The sequence below is a fragment of the Syngnathoides biaculeatus genome, chromosome 22 (genome assembly GCF_019802595.1).
Source record: "Syngnathoides biaculeatus isolate LvHL_M chromosome 22, ASM1980259v1, whole genome shotgun sequence".
Classification (NCBI taxonomy): domain Eukaryota; kingdom Metazoa; phylum Chordata; class Actinopteri; order Syngnathiformes; family Syngnathidae; genus Syngnathoides; species Syngnathoides biaculeatus.
The window spans coordinates 2,712,683-2,731,334 of record NC_084661.1 but is presented as its reverse complement, the minus strand read 5'-3'; the positions used below and the strand labels follow the sequence as shown (position 1 = coordinate 2,731,334).

Genomic DNA, 18,652 nt, shown 5'->3' with positions numbered 1-18,652 from the left:
TGATAAATTTCAATCAGGTTTCCGAACTCTTCACAGTACAGAATCTGGTTTTGTCAAAGTGCGAAATGATATAACATTGAATACTGAATCAGGAAATGTGTCCATTTTTGGTCATGGTGGATTTCAATGTGGGTTTTGATATGGTAGATCATAATATACTGCTGAATAGGTTGGAAATGCGGGTGGGACTAAATGGAACGGTCCTTAAATGGTTTAGGTCCTACCTGGAGGAAAGTTGCTTTGTAACAATTGGTGCTCAATCTCACAAATGGCAATGACCTCTGGAGTCCCTCAATAATTAGTTCATGGACCTCTCATTTTCAGCCTGTATATGCTTACCCTTGGGTCAAAAAATTTGAGACCCTTGTACTGTACGCTGCCTTTAATTGTACTTTAAATTTCACTTTTTTGACATTTTTATTTGTTCCCCTGTTTGAAATGTTATATTTCATCCATCCATCCATTTTCTTTTGCCGCTTATCCTCCCGAGGGTCGCATGGAGTGCTGGAGACAATCCCAGCTGTCAACGGGCAGGAGGCGGGGTACCCCCTGAACTGGTTGCCAGCAAATCGGAGGGCACTTAGAGACAAACAACCCCACTCACAATCACACCTAGTAGCAATTTAGAGTGTCCAGATAATGTTGCATGTTTTTGGGATGTGGGAGGAAACCAGAGTGCCCGGAGAAAACCCACGCAGGCACGGGGAGACCATGCAAACTCCACACAGGCGAGGCCAGGATTGAACCCGGGTCCTCAGAACTGTGAGGCAAACGCTTTACCAGCTGATCCACCTTGCCGGCAATTAAAACACGATAAACAATATTTTGAGCTGCAACAACCAAATCCCATGACATTCCCTGACCCGAGTCAAATATTTTTTTTTACCGGACATTCCAAGACCTGGAAAAGGCAACTATTCGTCCAATGATAACCCAGAAATTTTCTGACCGGTACGAACCTTGCAAATCATTTTTGTCATATTCCAAGCATTTACCATACACCTTGTTACAGTAACTTGAACAGTAGTTGAAAAAGTATTATTGTTTTAACTTCTGATTTTAAAACGAGTTATCAATATGTTGTGAAAAGTACATGTACAATATGATGAACCGATGAAACATACACAGGTACTTTGGTTATAGTTTCCTAGTCACATCGTCCATGTGAGAGAAACTGTACCAACAATGTGACCCATGACAAAAATTCATTTGTGATAAATAATGATTTTTGGTGCAATGAAATGATCATTGATATAGTAGCAAAGAAAAAATGGTGAATCTAGATAAGACTTGTGAACGAGCAAGCTTTGCAACTAATTTTTTTTTTTTTTTACTAAATACAGTGTAAGACAAGTCAATGAGAATGAACTTAAAGAGTTAGTGATCCAAACGTCACTTTATTTTAGTGCCTGCATTATACAGAATTCTTTTTAAGCTGCGTCCCTCCAGCCAAAAGGATTACAAACCTGCACAACGATTTAGACTCATCAAACTGAATGAAAAGTTCGAACAGAAAAGAGATGACACAGAAAGAGTTGATCCTGATGTGATGCTGGTTTAACAGGCCAGGAAACCTCCATCCACTGGCAGAGACACTCCGTTTGTCATTGTGCTCTTGTCACTCAGCAGGAACAAAATAGTGTTCACCACTTCATCCACCTCTGGAAACAAAAAGTAGTTGATGGATTGGCATCTTTTCAATGTCTAATTACACTTCAAAAAACAGCCAAGGAAATGAGGATTTGACGTCTTAATAAACCAAAATTCTGCAGGCGCAAACATTTTGTGTGCCAATGAATGCAGCGAATGAGAGTGCATCAAATGTGGTTTTCAAAAAGCTCTGTTTTGATCTACCTTCAGAAGACGTATAAAAATAACTGAACTTTACTGAACTACTTTAGAGAGGCCCAGAATTATTTGAAGGTGGTGGGGTTATGTCAGCAGCTATATACATCTATTCTAATTTCTTGTGTATAATGCACATTCCCCCCAGCCTCCCCTCAAAAAAAATATAGGTATAGAGAAGGTTATGGAAAAGGTGTACACTTTTATTCCAATATGCCACCGCTACCTAGAAGTAATCTAAAAAAGTTTAGCCTACACTTTCATTCCAATATGACATCTAGATATGATGTGCCTATGGCTATATAACATGGACAGTTCTGCTCAGAGGTTTACATAACCTTTGTGAAATATTTTTTAAATATGACTGACTGAACAACAAACATCATTAATTTCTTTGTGGTTATGTTTTGTTTAATGATAATGCTTTTCTAAAATGCCTGCCAATTTAGTTTTAATCCCATTAAAACTAAATTAACTGTTCCTTCATATTTCACGTAAAGAATTGTACACATCTTACAAATTCTGCCTCTGTTATCAAACATACAGTGGGTACAGGAAGTTTTCAGAGTGCATTAAATTTTTCACTTTGTTAAATTGCAGCTATTTGTTGAAATCATTTAAATGCATTTTCCCCTCATTACACATAGCACGTCCCACTGACAGACAAAAACGTAATTTGAGGAAACTTGCTGATGTATCAAAAAAAAAAAAAAAAAAAGAAATATCACACAGCCATAATGGTTCGGACCCTTTCCTGCCCTCATATTTATCTCAGGTGCTGTCAATTTCTTTTCATCCATGAGAAGCTTCTACACCTTTGTTGAAGTCCAGCTGTGTTTGATTATACTAATTGGACTTGATTAGGAAAGTCACAACCCTGTCTATATACTGTAAGACCTTACAGCTTGCATTGCATGTCAGAGTCAATGAGAATTGTGAGCTGGAAGGAACCGTCTGTAGAGCTCAGAGAAAACTGGGGGAAAGAGTAGAACTGACCAAGGCTACAAAAAAATATCTGCTGCACTTAATTTTTCCAAGAGCACTTTGGTCGCCATAATCCTTCAATTGAAGAGATTTGAAATGACCATAACCCTTCCTAGAGGTGTTAGTCTGGCCAAACTAAGCTATTGAGAGGAGGAGCCTCGGTATGAGAGGTAAAAAAGAACCCAATTATCACTGTGATTGAGCTCCAGTGATGCAGTCTGGAGATGGGAGAAAGCTCTAGAAAATCATCCATCACTGCAGCCCTCCACCAGTCAGGGCTTTATGGTAGAGTGGTTGGATCGAAGCCTCTCCTCAGTGTAAGACACGTGAAAGCTCCCACGGAGCTTGCCAAAACAGAACCTGAAGGACTCCAAGATGGTGAGAAATAAGATTCTCTGGTCTCATGATAGCAAGATAGAAACTGTTAGCCTTAATTCTACATGGTATGGATGGAGAAAATCGGGCAGTGTTCATCACCAGTACAGTTGCAGGGACAGGGACAGGACAACTGGTTGCAATTAAAGAAACGATGAGTGTGGCCTAGTATAGGGATATCGTGGATGAAAACCTACTTCAGAATGCGGAGAGCCTCAGACTGGGCTGAAGGTTCACCTTCAAACAATATAACGACTGCAAGAACACATAAAACACTGAAGGTCTCAAGAGCAAAACACGACATAGGACCCAATATACACAACTGCAGAAACAAGGGCCAGTTGAAGAAGAGAATTTTAATTACAGCCAAAAGTTGGTACAGTTGGCAGTCCAATACAATATCCAAAAAACGCGAGGCAAAAGGCCTAGTCATAAACCATGGCAGGGTTTTGCTTACTATGAGTAAATGACGTGGAACATGACAACAAGGCGCAACAAACTGGCAACAGACCGAATGAGACATGATATATATGCATTGTGTAATTGGGAAAGACAAAGCAGAGGTGGGGAGGCTGCTCACAGGGGGTTGACCACGCCCATGACAGGAGTAGCTTCAGAACAACACTGACTGTTTTTCAAAGGCCCAGCCAAAGCCCTGACTTAAACCAATTGAGAATCTGTAGACACACCTGAAAATGGATGTCCACCAGTGTTCAGCATTTAACATGACAGAACTGGAGAGGATATACAAGACGAATGGCAGAGGATCTTCCAAATCCACGTGTGAAAAAAGCATACATTAGTATTCTAAATAATAGCAGTCCAATATGACTAACCAAATTAATCAACATTTTCTGTATAATTTTTATTGCTACATGTCAAACAAGTTACCAGTAAGTGCAGGAGATTCTCTGAAAACTAACAAGACCGGGCATTCATAACATACACACTCTTACGGCTGTGCAATTGGACACTATATTGAAAGCAGTGTGATAAAAAAATAGCAGTGTGGAATTCAATCAGTGAGGTCATCAATTTTGTGAAAAACAGATGTGTATCCGGTTGCCCCTAAACTGAAGACAGCATCTGTTGAACATGCGTTTCTCCTTCAAAGTCTGAAGAAAATGGGTTGTTCATCACATTATTCAGAAGGACAGGATTTTTAGTGGAGAGGGGAAATCTTATGAAGAGGTGCAAAAACTTATAGGCTGTTCAGCTAAAATGCGCTCTAATGCCTTAAAATGGAGAGCAAAACCTGAGACAGGTACCAAAAAACAGAATGGAAAATGAATTGCAGAATAACCAGATTAGCGGAGGCTCAGCCAAGGATCAGCTCGAGGATCATCAAAGACAGTCTGGAGTTACCTGTAAGTACTGTAACAGTGAGAAGACGTCTGTGTGAAGCTACTCTAAAATTGTTCTTTTTGGTTCCAGGGGGCGCAGACAGTTTGTGAGACAACCCCCAAACTGAGAAGTCAAGCCACAGTACACAGTGAAGACAATGAAGCATGGTGTTGGTGTTTGGCCTATTCATCGAATACCAGGATCATGGACAGGTTTACATTTGTCAAAATAATTGAAGAGGTCATATTGCTTTATGATGAAGAGGAGATGCCTATGAAATGGGTGTTCAACAACATAATGAACCCAAACTCATTAGTAAACACGCAAAGTCTTGGTTCCAAACCAACAAAGATAATGTCATGAAGTGACCAGTCCAATCAAGAACATCAAAAATGCTCTTTCTGAAACAAAACCAAGAAATGTAAACGCAATGTGAAATGTTGTTAAGGAATCTTTGAGTGTAATAACAGCTGAAAGGTGACACACGCTGGTTGACTCCATGCCACACAGATGGGAAGCTGTTCTTAAAAAAAAAAAGAAGAAAAAAAAAAAGTAATACAACTAAATATTAGTTTAGTGATTCAAAGGATTGATAAATCCAATAATCAAAAAAAGTTAGAATAAAATAGTTTTGCGTTTGTAAAGTAAACGACAGACTATTTTTTAAATACACCCCTTTCAACAAATTGCCCAATTACATTCTTAAGTTTGTGTATATCGATGCTGGGTCTTGTAGGTTTTCTGAGAATCTACTGCACCTACTGGTAACTTGTTTGACACGTAGCAATAAAAAATATACTGAAAACTTGGATTAATTTGGTTAATCACACTGGACTGCTATTATTTTGAATACTACTGTAATCCCCCAAAAGACTCATGGATGTATTAACTCAAAAGGGTCCTTCTACTAACTACAGAGTTAAGGGTCTGAATACTTATGGCTGTGATATTTCAGTATTTTTTTTTTAATAAATCTGCAAAAGTTTCAACAATTCAATTTTTTCTGTCAATATAGAGTCCTGTGTGTGCATTAATAAGAACATTTGAACTTAAATGATTTTAGCAAATGGCTGCAATTTAAAAAAAAAAAAAGTGAAAAATTATGTGTGAATAATTTCCGTACACATCGTATCATCACAACTGTGTTTTCCACGTTACTAAATAAAAGTAGGGCTGTGAATTTCAAAATAAGAGCAAGTAAATAAAATCAAAGTGTTACATGTTCTTTGAACAACCAAAATCCATATAATACGACATGTTTTGATCTTATGGGCAGAAGCAAAATCCTGAACTGATTGCCAGCCCATCGCAGGGCACAATGGAAGCAGACAACAGTCGCACTCACAATCACACCAGAGGCAATTTAGAGTCTCCAATGAATGCAAGATTTTGGGATGTGGGAGGAAACCGGAGTGCCCGAAGAAAACCCACGCAGCCACGGGGAGAACATGCAAACTCAACACATGCGGGCCGGGATTGAACCTGGGTCCTCAGAACTGTGAGGCCAACGCTTTACAGCTGTGCCACCGTGCCACCTGTATTATTACAACGACTGGAAATTTTTCCATCACACTGTAAGTTAATATAGCTTGCTATATTATAGAACAATTAAATGTTTCGTGAGCACAAGCTGATTGTGATAGAGGAAAAAGAGCACATCAAGTCTGCTGGCTCCAACCTGCAAAGCGGCCCAGCGGGATACGGGACGTCATGGTCTTGACAGTCTCAGGGTTGCTCCAACCACGACGGCCCATTTCAGTCATCACTACAGTGGGGTTCACACTGTTCACGCGAATCTGTCCAGAACACAACACAGGATTTAACGTGCAACAATTCAAAGACTCCTAAATCCACACATATTCATTCAGTTCTCAGAAATTACACTATTTTGTTGTCTGCTATTTTGTGAATGCAAAATGGCTCCCTCATCCTGGAAAATCGGCCGGCAGATCTGACCAGTATACTGGAACAAGATACAGCAGCTGAAATAAATGTAATATATTTTCAAAGGTGCTACTTGACCTGAAAGTTCCACTAGATGTTGGGAACAAGCCAAGTAATACACACATACAAAGAAACGAGAACAAATAAGATCAGAAATTATGTTGAGTGTAATAATGTGATAATACAAAAGAAAAAAGTTTTGAACACATGAAGAAGGGGAGGTGCAAAAAGGCATGGAAAGCCATGACAACACCTAAACTCTATCAAAAATAAAACAGCAATCCAGCCCCTTGTCCGTGCAAATGAAGAACAGTTGGTTCAGGCCTACAAAAAGGTTTCATTGGGGAGGGGTGAGTTGAGACATATCTCATTATATCATTATAAAGAGCAGAAGGCTGTCTCAAACCATTGCAAACTAATTGTTGTAAAACATATTAGCTTTGGTTACAGGTGCAAATCTAAGGTTCTGAACGCTTAGGTTGAGGCTACAACATATAAGCGAAAAGCCAATCACATCACCATACATTTGCCTCCATCAGGAGCTCCTGGCAGGTTTAAATACCTATTTCACTCGCTCCAAGTAAGTCTCTCCAGTGGCATTAATAGTAAACACAGCTTGAGTGACAAATAAAGGGCCATTTGTAAAAGAACCCAAAAAATGAACTCTTGGAGACATAAAGATACATTTGTGTTAGTTTTCATGGACAGGCATAATAGACAATAGGAGAAAACTCCCACATATCAAAATATCGAACTAGCATCCAACTAAAGACATTTACCGGTAAATCCTGAGACTACATTTGGGACCAGTGTTGCCAAAATTACCATAAAAAAGCAACTTATATAGCTACTTTACTGAACCTTAGTATTGTCCTCTTTAGAGAAACTCAAAGTAGTGACTGTATTTCCAGCTTGAGTATGCCAATCCCTCATCTCAGTCTGTTGTTTTTGCACCGTGGGCTGCTTGGGTACACGTGAGTTGACTATGCAAAAAAACGTGCAAAATGTCACGTGACGTCATTGGCCCAAACTGATCCATTTATAAATATTTCACCTTTTTTTTTTTTTTTTTTTTTTTTTTAAATTGTATTTAGTCATTGTGTGTATTTTAGTTGGGTTGTGACATGTTCCATGCCTGAATCAAATGTCTTGACTTTCTTTATGCACTGTCATTTGTTAAGGATAAATATCTGAAGTTGTCTATGCTGTAGTAGCAATTTTCAAATCAAAAGCATATTAAGCTCTGGATCTCATAAACAAAATAAGTAATTTAGCAGATATCAAAGTACTGTAATTGTAATCTGACTACAATTATATATAAAGTAATGTGAGATCTTTCCTACTCTTAATAAAAACAGCCACAATTAGATTCTAGTAAGTTAATTCTTGCTATGTTATTGATAATAGAGTACCTGATGGGGTCCGAGCTCCAAAGCCATTACTTTAGTCAACATGTCCAATGCTGCTTTGGTGGCACCTGAAGGGGAACAAATACAAGGTACAAGTACAATGCCATTTAGTAGAGAGAAACATAATTTTTTTTCTAGAAATCAACAAGGACACAAAGATGGACCTTTACATGACTCACAGTAGACAGTATGATTTTTGAGGGCACACTGTGACGCCTGGCTAGACACATTGACGATGGAGCCTCCTGATTGTCTGCCTATCATCCCACGAGCTACTAACTGACACACACACACACACACACACACACACACACACACACACACACACACACACACACACACACACGCCTTCTTAGAGTCAGTAGAAACACTTTGGAGGATGAGAAATGTTTGACTCAACACAAAAGCTGAGAGAGCTCAACATGCAGTGACAGTATGTACAGTACTCTATCTTTACCTGGGACATGTGCAGCACAGCTTTCACATTCACAGTGAAAGACCTACAAATAAAATACATTTCTGTTACTTGCTGAGCCACATATTTTCAGTTAATTCATTCATCACTGGTTGTGTTAGACATTTTACAGTGAAGAAAATAAGTATTTCAACACCCTGCTATATTGCAAGTTCTCCCACTTAGAAATCATGGAGGAGTCTGAAATTTTTAGAGAGATAATCTAAAAAGAAAAATCCATAAATCACAATCTATGATTTTTAATATTTTATTTGTGTGATGCAGCTACAAATGAGTTTTTGAACACCTAAGAAAACCAATATTAATATTTGGTACAGTATCTTTTCTTTGCAATTACAGAGGTCAAACGTTTCCTGTAGTTGTTCACCATGTTGAAAGATGAAGCCGCAACCCATATTCAATAATCTGACTGAGGGAAAGAGGTTATTACCCAAAACATGTCATGGAACTCATCATTCATCTTCCTCCAAACACGGTTAGTGGAATTGTGACCAAAAAGTTCCATTTTGGTCTCATCTGACCACAAAACTTTCTCCCATGACTCCTCTGTACCATCCAAATGGTCATTGGCAAATTTAAGACAGGCCTTGACATGTGCTGGTTTAAGCAGGGGAACCTTCCGTTCCACGCATGATTTCAAACCATGGGGTCTTAGTGTATCACCAACAGTCACCTTGGAAACGGTGGTCCCCGCACTTTTCAGGTCATTGACCAGTCCTTTCGTGTAGTCCTGGACTGATTCCTTTCTAAGGATCATTGAGACCCCACGAGGTGATATCGTGCATGTGGCACCACTCCGATTGGGATTGACCGTCATGTTTAGCGTCTTCCATTTTCTAATTATTGCTCCAACAGTCGAACTTTTTTCACCAAGCTGCTCGGCAATTTCTCCGAAGACCTTTCCAGCCGTGTGGAGTTGTACAATTTTGTCACTGGTGTCTTTGGACAGGTTCTTTAGTCGTGGCCATGTCAGAAGTTTGGGTCTTACTGATTGTATGGGGTGGACAGATGTCTTTATGCAGCTAACGACCTCACACAGATGCATCTGATTCAGGATAATGCATGGAGTGGAGGTGGACTTTTAAAGGCGGACTAACAGGTCTTTGGGGGGTCAGAATTCTCGCTGATAGACAGGTGTTCAAATAGCTATTTGCAGCTGTATCACAAATAAATCGTTAAAAAAAAATCTTACATTGTGATTTCTGGATTTTTCTTTTTAGGTTCTCTCTCTCTCACAGTGGACATGGACCTAGGATGAAAATTTCACACCCCTCCATGATTTCTAAGTGGGAGAAATTGCAATATAGGAAGTGTATTCAAATACATATTTTCTTCACTGTAAATTGATTACATTGCTAAATGAGAGTCAGCACACATTTACCATCCGTCAGTTACTCTGCTGAACGACAATCAAGTGTTGTAGTCGGCTTTTCCTGACATTAAGTAGTCCTATCTTACCGCCCAAGTCATGATTCGCAGTGATCTTTCACAGTATCCAGGGAATCGCATTTTTCAAATGTATCAGTCAGGAGAAGGGTACAAAATTATTCCCAAGGTACAAATGCACTATGGAACACTGAGAAGACAGTCATTAACAAGTGGAGAAAGTATGTCATAACAGGAGGGTGACTAGCATGATGCCCCACCAAAATTAAGAAAAAGATCCAATCCAAAATTTAGCAAAAACACTTCAAATCTCATTAACACCTGGGAAATGTGTTAGGTTATGTTGAGTGGCTTCTTCTTCTTTTTTTTTTTTTTTTTTTTTTTTTTACAGTACATATGTGAATTGTGCCATTGAATGTAACAACCAGTCATCCCTCACTCATTGAATCACATTGCAAAATGGCACAAACTGAATAGCTGTATTTTATACTTTCAATTTGCATTGGATTTTTTTCTTTTTTGCACGCAACGTAGAATATCTGTGAAGAGACTGCATCAGTGGTGCACAGTTGCACACGCGCACAGTTTAGACGCAACATTGGCTGACTTTTTTTTGGGGGTGCACGCCGTTCCGCGATCGACCAAGACTTCCTTGCGATCAACGCATTTATCAAGCGTCCCTGCAGTAGATCACAATATACTGCTGAACAGGTTGGAAACATGGGTGGGACTAAATGGAACGGTCCTTAAATGGTTTAGATCCTACCAGGAGGAAATGAGCTACTTTGTAACCATTGGAAGTGCTCAGTCTCAGTGAACGGCAAGGACCTATGGGGTCCCTCAAGGGTCAGTTCTTGGACCTCTCCTGTTTCAGCCTGCTTATGCTACCCTTGGGGCAAATTATTCCAAACTTTAATTTTGACTATCATAGCTATGCAGATGACACATAGTTATAGTTAGCAGTGTCTCCACATGACTACAGTTCAATTTTGGTATTGTGGCACTGTCCAAATCAGATAAATAACTGGATGGGCCAAAAACTTCTTCAACTAAATCAGAATAAAACTGAGACAATTGTTTTTGTCAGTAAAGAAAAGAGAATTGCTGTTAGTAAACACCTGGATTTTCTATCTTTAAAAACAAAGACCGAGTCCGAAACCTTGGTGTTCTGATTCATTACGTCCTGGCTTTCAATAATATCAAATCAATCATAAAAACTGGCTTCTACCATCTGAAGAACCTATCTAGAGTGAAGGCTTGTATGTGTCAAGGAGACCAGGAAAAGCTCATCCATGGTTTTATCTCAAGTAGACTTGGCTACTGGAGTGGTCTTCTGACTGGACTCCCCAAAAAGAGCATTAAAAAGATGGAGCTTATTCACAATGCTGCAGCTTGGGTTCTGACCAGAACAAAGAGGTCCGAGCATATAACACCATTTCTAAAGTCCTTATACTGGCTTCCAGTCAACTTTAGAATAGATTTTAAAGTTCTGCTACTGGTCTATAAAACACTTAAATGATTTAGGTCCTGAATACATGAAACAAATGCTTACGGAATACAAACCCAGTAGAGCTCTGAGATTGACTGTATTGGGTCTAATAGTGGAGCATAGAGTCCAAAGCAACATGGTGAAGCAGCATTTAGCTATTATGCTGCACACAAATGGAATAAGTTGCCAACAGAGGTAAGGTCAGCCCCAAGTGTTAATGTTTTTAAATCCAGGTTGGAAACTCTCCTTTTTTCTAATGCTTTTTCGAGTACATCCACTTTTAAAATCATATTACTTGCACTGTATGCAGTTTTACTTTTTTTTTTTTTTTTTTCAATGTACGTTGTATAATTTTTATCCCGCTTTAAATATTTTATCTCTTTGTTTTCAAATGCTTTTAATCATGTAAAGCACATTGAGTTACCTTGTGTATGAAACGCGCTATACAAATAAAATTTCCTTTGCTTTGCTTACTTTGTAACCATTGGACATGCTCAATCTTAACAATGGACCTTTCAACCTGTCAATCACTTGTACAATAATAGCCAATCAGATAGCTGTGTTGTCTTAACCCCTGGCTTGACACGCCCCTCTTGTAGTCATGTCCCACAAGCAATGCTGGTAATCAGTCGCATGCACTTTGAAAAGTTAATGTTAAGAAGAAAATGGTCCTCAGATGCGCTTGGGAAACATGCAATTCTGATGAAAGATATCTGGCTAGGTTACAGGGGGCCCAGTTGACTCATTTTACAAAGCCTAAAACACAGTTGAGGAAGTGTCTATGAATGATTTTACAACTAAGTGTAAACAATAACAAACACAAGGCTGTATGTTTGAAGGTAAGTGAGGGAGAAGTAATTTTCTCTTTACTTCTCCGAGTTTGATTTCATTATTGTCAGTGCTTTATACATTGCAGGAGAACAATTTTCACTTTCTCAGTGTATCACTGTCCTGCTGAATGAAGTGTGTCATGTTTTATGCCGACGAGTCGGATTACTGATACGTAAATGCGCGATGTCATGCAAGAGAAATGTCTCTTTGCCTATTTGTATTACATCAGACTTTTAAGGCAAGGTACTGGGTTCCATTCCGAGCCAAGTCAAATGAATACACCCACACACTTATATAAACTACAATGATATTACTCGTGATCTTTCCAACTAAAAAATACTCACTCTGCTTTAAATGCGGAGTAGGATTCCACAATTTTATCCTGTTGGATTTCAATACGAAGTTTGTGAGACGTCAAACTTTTTTGCATCAATCGCCAACGTTTCGCTGTAACTCTGACATTGTGTCCTGCTCCGTCCAAAATCTTAATTCCGTGTACATATCCTTGCGTGAAATAGTTGAGACCTCTCTGTAGAACTCTCCTGGACAAATCCAACGCATTTGGCAAACAACATACCCCAATATTATCTGAAATACGCGATAGAGGATCCAGTTCAAACATGTTCTGTTCAATCGCCATTTTGGAAGATTGTGGGGCAAGGCAACTGTAGCTAAGGGGGGCAGAGCTGAAGATCGCCAGTCGGAAAGGTCCATTGGCAATGACCTATGATTAGGGGTAAGGTACCACAGAGTGCCACAAAGTATCCTGGGAGAGGTTGGTTAGGGTTACATGTTTTGTTTCAATTATTTCTTGAGCCATTCTTTTATTTGTTTTATTATTTAATTATTCTATTGTTTGTTGTAGTGTGATCCTTTTAGTTTCGATTTGACACCGTGAATTTGTACATCATCATCAGTAATGACCTGCCTACACAGGCAGAGTGTGGGCCAAATTTAAGCTTCTTCTGCTCCGCTGCACTCAGTTCCATCTCCCATTCTGGCCCAGGAATCTACCTGGTTGGGATATAATTCATCTTGGTCTCTTTTTTTTTTGGTCACAAAAACCTTATTTCTCAGTTGTTGATTGGTGAGCATATCTGACTCACAGTTCAGGATTGAAATCTGGCTTCGCCAGTCTAGAGTTCGAATGTTCACCCTGCGTCCGTTTTCTCCAGGTACTTGGGATTCTTCCCACATTCCAAAAACATGCATGGTTGTTTAACTGAAGACTCCAAATTGCCCGTAGGTGTGAATGGAAGTACAAAAAGTTGTTGAAACGTACGTATACGTCTAATTATCTTACTGGTCAAATTGGTCAGGTGTGACGTCTAGAAATGGCTGGAGCTTGGCACAGGCAGCATTATTGACGAGCAGATCAATGGGGCCGATGTCTTTGAGGGCCGCTTCTGTGGCCTCCCACTCCCCCAGGTCAAAACACACGGGGACGATGGATGGACACTGTGGGAACATACAGTACAAGGAACAGACACGTGGGTGGCCGTCAAAGAAAATAAACACATTGCAAGATGGCTATGAAATACTATTAAATCAGATTATCATGTACCTCCTCCACCAGACTGTCCAGGTCGGATTGTGTGCGCGTGATTGCGGTGACCTTGGCACCATATTGTGCCAGTGCTAGAGCTGTGGCCCTGCCAATCCCTGAGGTATAGGCAACAGTAGAAGGACTTACAGGGTGTCAAAGCACACAACACACCAAAAATTTGCAATGTTAGGGCCAAATACTCAAAGTGCTACTGACACCTAAAACATGAAATTTATTATGGTGTTAACCAAAAAATAAATTAAAAAAAATCAGCTGGAATGGAATCATCCGTTTGTTCACAGCACGTCAGAATGTTGCCGTGCATCGATTTTTTTCATCTCCCGCCATGAAAGTTCCCTTGACTTTTTTGACTTGAAGAAGAACCTGGAAGTTACATTTTTTTTTAAGACACCTACAGCAGCAGAGTATCTTTACCTCTTGTACCGGTGCGAGAAATTACCAGTTTTTTTCTGCGTGTTAGCCAAAATGCCGACTCGTTGTGTTGCTGGATTTTGCTAGAACACTCAGGAAGATGGATTCACTCTTCACACGTTTCCAAAAGACCCGATTCGTCATGAAAAATGGATTGCACAGATGCAAAGGACAAGAGCTTTGTGGATTTCAAATGACAGGTAGGCGTGTATAGAGATACTTTAAAAAAATAGTTGGGTGAGGGACTAATTTTTCTCACAGTTTGTTATATGTTACGTGTGAATTTAGAATCAATCCGCTTGGTCAAACTAGCAAAATATAACAAAGCACTTGTATTGCATTTAAGACAATTTAATCACACACAATACAATATAAACAATACAATAGAAGTACAGAGACACGAGCTAACTAGCCAAACGACTGTTGCAAGTGGGCATGTGTATTGATATGTAGGCGAGACGGACGGCGCATGCGTTTCGTGAAAGGTAAGTGCGAGAGAGAATATGGGTTTGAGTCACGGTGACCGGGGAAGTGTTGTGTGCTAAGAGCCAATAAAGTGAGTGTAAGACGAATCTATGCTCGTGTTATTAGTACTCCCGCCATTGAGCTTCGGAGGTGAGACGCGAGAAGGGAGTTAACCCTGAGGAAGAGAACCTCTGCCCAGAAGAAGATGTCTCTCCTGCGTCTCCTGACCATGGTCAGCCGACCGGAGCAGTAGTTGTCTGAAAGCAGCAGTCTTGATAAAAAGCTCCGTCGGCAGCCAATGTTCTCCTGAAAGGAACATTCTAGAAATCCGCGTCCGACAACATAATTCTTCTCTCACAACGTAACAAAAGATGCCCGTCATAATAACTTAAAGTACATAAGTTAGGGGTGCTAAATGTGTCGATGCGCGCAGGCCGCCGTTTACCCTGATGGAGAGGTGAGTAGGGTAGTCTTTCTGTAAATGTTGATGTGTAGGTTTGTTTATGAAGTAAACATACACCACAGAACTAAAATCACATTTTTATTGAACTGTATGGTTACATTGTGTATAAATATGTTTCTCTCATAACATTTTCATTGAATGCTTATTGTCTGTCAATATGTACATATGGAGGCCACCTGAGGTTGAAATACATGTTGCAGTATTCTCTCTGCTGTCGGAAAGATATGTGTTCCTTTCTCATGAGCAGGAACTTCATCAGTCTGGCAACTTTTGGAATGTACCAAAGATAGAGATTCAGCATCTGCTGGTTCGATGTCAACCTCTTGTGCAGTAAATGCTGCCTGCACATCTGTATTTAACTCTAGATAACCCATTGGGGTCACATATCACCCAGTGTAATTAAGGGCCCACTGTATAAACATAACGCACCACAGTTGCTCTTTTTACCCTTAAAGCCCAATGTCTCAGATGTCTCTGTATTACATGCATTGTTTTTTGGTAGTTAAGGCCCACTGGGTCATATGTCACCCAGTATCTAAACCGGAAGTAAATTAGTACAATTTTCCAAATGTGATGTTTTTGTGTTCCTTTAATGCTTATTTCTAATTTAGTTAGTACATATTTTTTTTTTAAGTATTTGGATGTCTTGGGTTTTTTAGGGTTAAAATAGAAAAAATAATGGTTCAAAGTTTATAAATTAAAAAAAAATGTATGGATAAAGCACAGGTTTATTTCATTCTATTTCATTGTGCACAAATTATTTTTGATAAGTTGAAAACAGGTCTCCTATTCTGTGAGTGACTAGGATGTAATACTGCTTGTTTGAATGCTAGTAGTATTTTTTTTTTTGAATAAAAAACCTTGTACAAATAAACTAAACGTTTGTATCAATCGATCCATTTTCTTAGCCGCTTATCCTCACAAGGGTCGTGGGGAGTGCTGGAGCCTATCCCAGCTGTCAGCGGACAGTCGGCTGGGTACACCCTGAACTGCTTGCCAGCCAACTGCAGGGCACATACAGACAAACAACCGCACTCACAATCATACCTAGGGGCAATTTAGAGTGTCCAATGAATGTTGCATGTTTTTGGGATGTGGGAGGAAACCGGAGTGCCCGGAGAAAACCCATGCAGGCATGGGGAGAACATGTAAACTCCACATTGGGAGGGCTGGGATTGAACACAAGTCATCAGCATTGTGAGACCAACGCTTTCCAGCTGCTTCACCGTGCCGCCATTTGTACAGAATATTATCCTGTTTTTTGTAGTTGAGAATGGTCGAACAATTTGCAGTAATAAAATATTTTCCCCTAAGAATGACATATGCTGCTTTCTTTCAAACATGTCAACAGTGTTTAGAGTTTTCAAGAAATAAAAGATGATCAACATACCTCCGCAACTCGTCTTCTAACAAAAGCTCTTTGGAGTTTTGGTACTTTCTGTGGGGGGGCTGAGCTTGTCAAACCATGTCCAGGTTCAACAGCTGATCCAAGTTCACGTTTAGTCCCTTTAGCAACACCGATCTGTTTAGATGTCGGAACTGGCTGTATGGTAGGCACCGATACAGGATTTTTACATTTAAAAGCCATCTCGGACCTGAGTCCGCCAGTAAAAGAGGTGTTGTTCACTGTATTTTACAGACTGCTGACCCGGTTTAGAAAATTTAGCTCTCTTCATTTGAACAAATCTGACCCACTGTATTCTGATGCTTGGGTCTTTGAGAAAATAATGCAAACTGTGACCAGAATAATTTGAATTGTGACAAAACTGAACCACACACATCTTCACCATTTTTATGGATTGGCTCTAGTTTACAATCACTGAGGAATTCTCCAAACAAATGGGTATTTTTCAGCATCAACAGGCAATGCTACAAATAAAAGCTAGTCCCACAACAGCAGGTCTCCTAGCTGTGACGTCAGAGATCAGCCACAGGAAAGGAGGTTTTTTTCCCCAGGTACAGGAAACCAGTTCAAAGTTTGCGGACATTAATTCATAAATTCCTAGATTTTTCAGCAAAAACATCTAACAAGATATGCATTTTATGGTACTGTTTAACATATATTTTTGTCTAGATAAGATCATTTGCATTTGAAAATTTACATTCCATACACTTTAAAGAGTCTGGCAATCCAAAGGCAGTGACCCCAATGCCCACACAATGTTACACAGGCTTGTCAACCATTTAATTTAGATCATCTCATCTGCAAATAAAAAAACCCCCCCAGTATTCCAGGAAGGTAATTTCAGTAGGGTCTTACTTACACCTGCACAGTCTCACTATAAAATAAAAACAGCTATCTCCCAATGTTGTGACTTTTCCTACTTCTCAAATCAACAAAGGGAAGTTCAAATCAGGTTTAACCATTATTAGTTAAACGTCGTACAGATTGTAAACGTTTACATACATTTGTGTCGACCATCGACTACATGTTGCAGGAGTTACTTCAGTTCAGTAAATTTAGAGTGGTGCTCATGTCCATTCACTGGGTCGGCGGGCACATGCATTTAGTCTGAATCATTTTCCTAAACTTGTTGCGTCGGTTTTTACCTTTCCCTGCTCCGGTGACCACAGCACGTTTGCCTTTGAAAGAAATCTCCATGTCGAACAAAGGTCCCCACTCGTGATTCGTTGCTATTGCATTACACGGAACGAAACGTGGAAGATCGTTCACTTAAAAATCACTTTTCAACAGAGAACGTGTGTTTGAGGCATGAAATCACGTGAGGGGTACAATAACGCTCACCGAAACAGAGTCCGTCTCTCGATGATGACGTGTGCTTGCACACTTGTAGAAACTCCAGTCGCGAAAATAATAACAACCTTCATCGAACTTGAGCCATTACGATTTTTAGAGCCACCAACGGTAGAATAAATAAAGTAAATCCATAACGATCAATGTCTTAGCTGTCTAAGGTTTCAATGAATATTACTTTACATTATTTTAAGCAAAGCAAATTTATTTGTATAGCGCATTTCATACACGAGGTAACTCAATGTGCTCTACATGATTAAAGGCATTTGAAAATAAAGAGATAAAACATTTTAAATGGGATAAAAACAATGAAAATGGCAAACAAAGTATATTTAAAAAAAAGACAAAAACGCATCAAGTGCAAGTAATATCATCAAAAGGTGGATATATTCTAAAAAGCATGACAAAAAAAGAAGACTTTTCAAACTGGATTTAAAAACATTCACACTTGGGGCTGATCTCACCTCCGTTGCCAACTTATTCCATTTGTGTGCAGCATAATCACTAACTGCTGCATCCCCATGTACGTTTGCTTTGGACTCTGCGCTCCACTATTAGACTTGAGTCAGTCGATCTCGGAGCTCTACTGGGTTTGTAATTCGTAAGCATTTCTTTCATGTAATTTAGGACTTAAATCATTTAGTGATTTATAGACCAAAAGCAGAACTTTAAAATTTATTCTAAAGCTGACTGGAAGCCAGTGCAAGGACTTTAGGATTGGCGTTATATACTCTGACCGCTTTGTTTTGGTCAGACCGCGAGCTGCAGCATTCTGAGTGAGCTGCAGCTGTTTGATACTTTTTGGGGAGTCCAGTCAGATTATCATTACAATCGTCAAGTCTACTTGAGATAAAAGCATGGATGAGCTTTGCCTGGTCTGCTTGACACATACAAGACTTCACTCGAGAT

General features: G+C 39.6%; 1 protein-coding gene across 2 annotated transcripts; it reads right to left on the bottom strand.

Moving 5' to 3' along the window:
- Window positions 1-1,377: 1,377 nt before the first annotated feature.
- On the bottom strand, window positions 1,378-17,728 carry dcxr (dicarbonyl/L-xylulose reductase). 2 transcript variants are annotated; one of them, XM_061809323.1, is made up of 8 exons: window positions 17,539-17,728; window positions 13,647-13,744; window positions 13,386-13,540; window positions 8,359-8,401; window positions 8,072-8,180; window positions 7,905-7,969; window positions 6,227-6,344; window positions 1,378-1,661 (listed from the first exon to the last, which is right to left on the bottom strand). In XM_061809323.1, exons 1-8 carry the CDS (start codon window positions 17,588-17,590, stop codon window positions 1,558-1,560), a joined length of 744 nt encoding a protein of 247 aa, XP_061665307.1. In that variant the 5' UTR covers window positions 17,591-17,728; the 3' UTR covers window positions 1,378-1,557. The 2 variants fall into 2 exon arrangements, with proteins under 2 accessions (XP_061665307.1, XP_061665308.1); XM_061809324.1 differs by having other exon boundaries at window positions 8,081-8,180.
- Window positions 17,729-18,652: the final 924 nt, after the last annotated feature.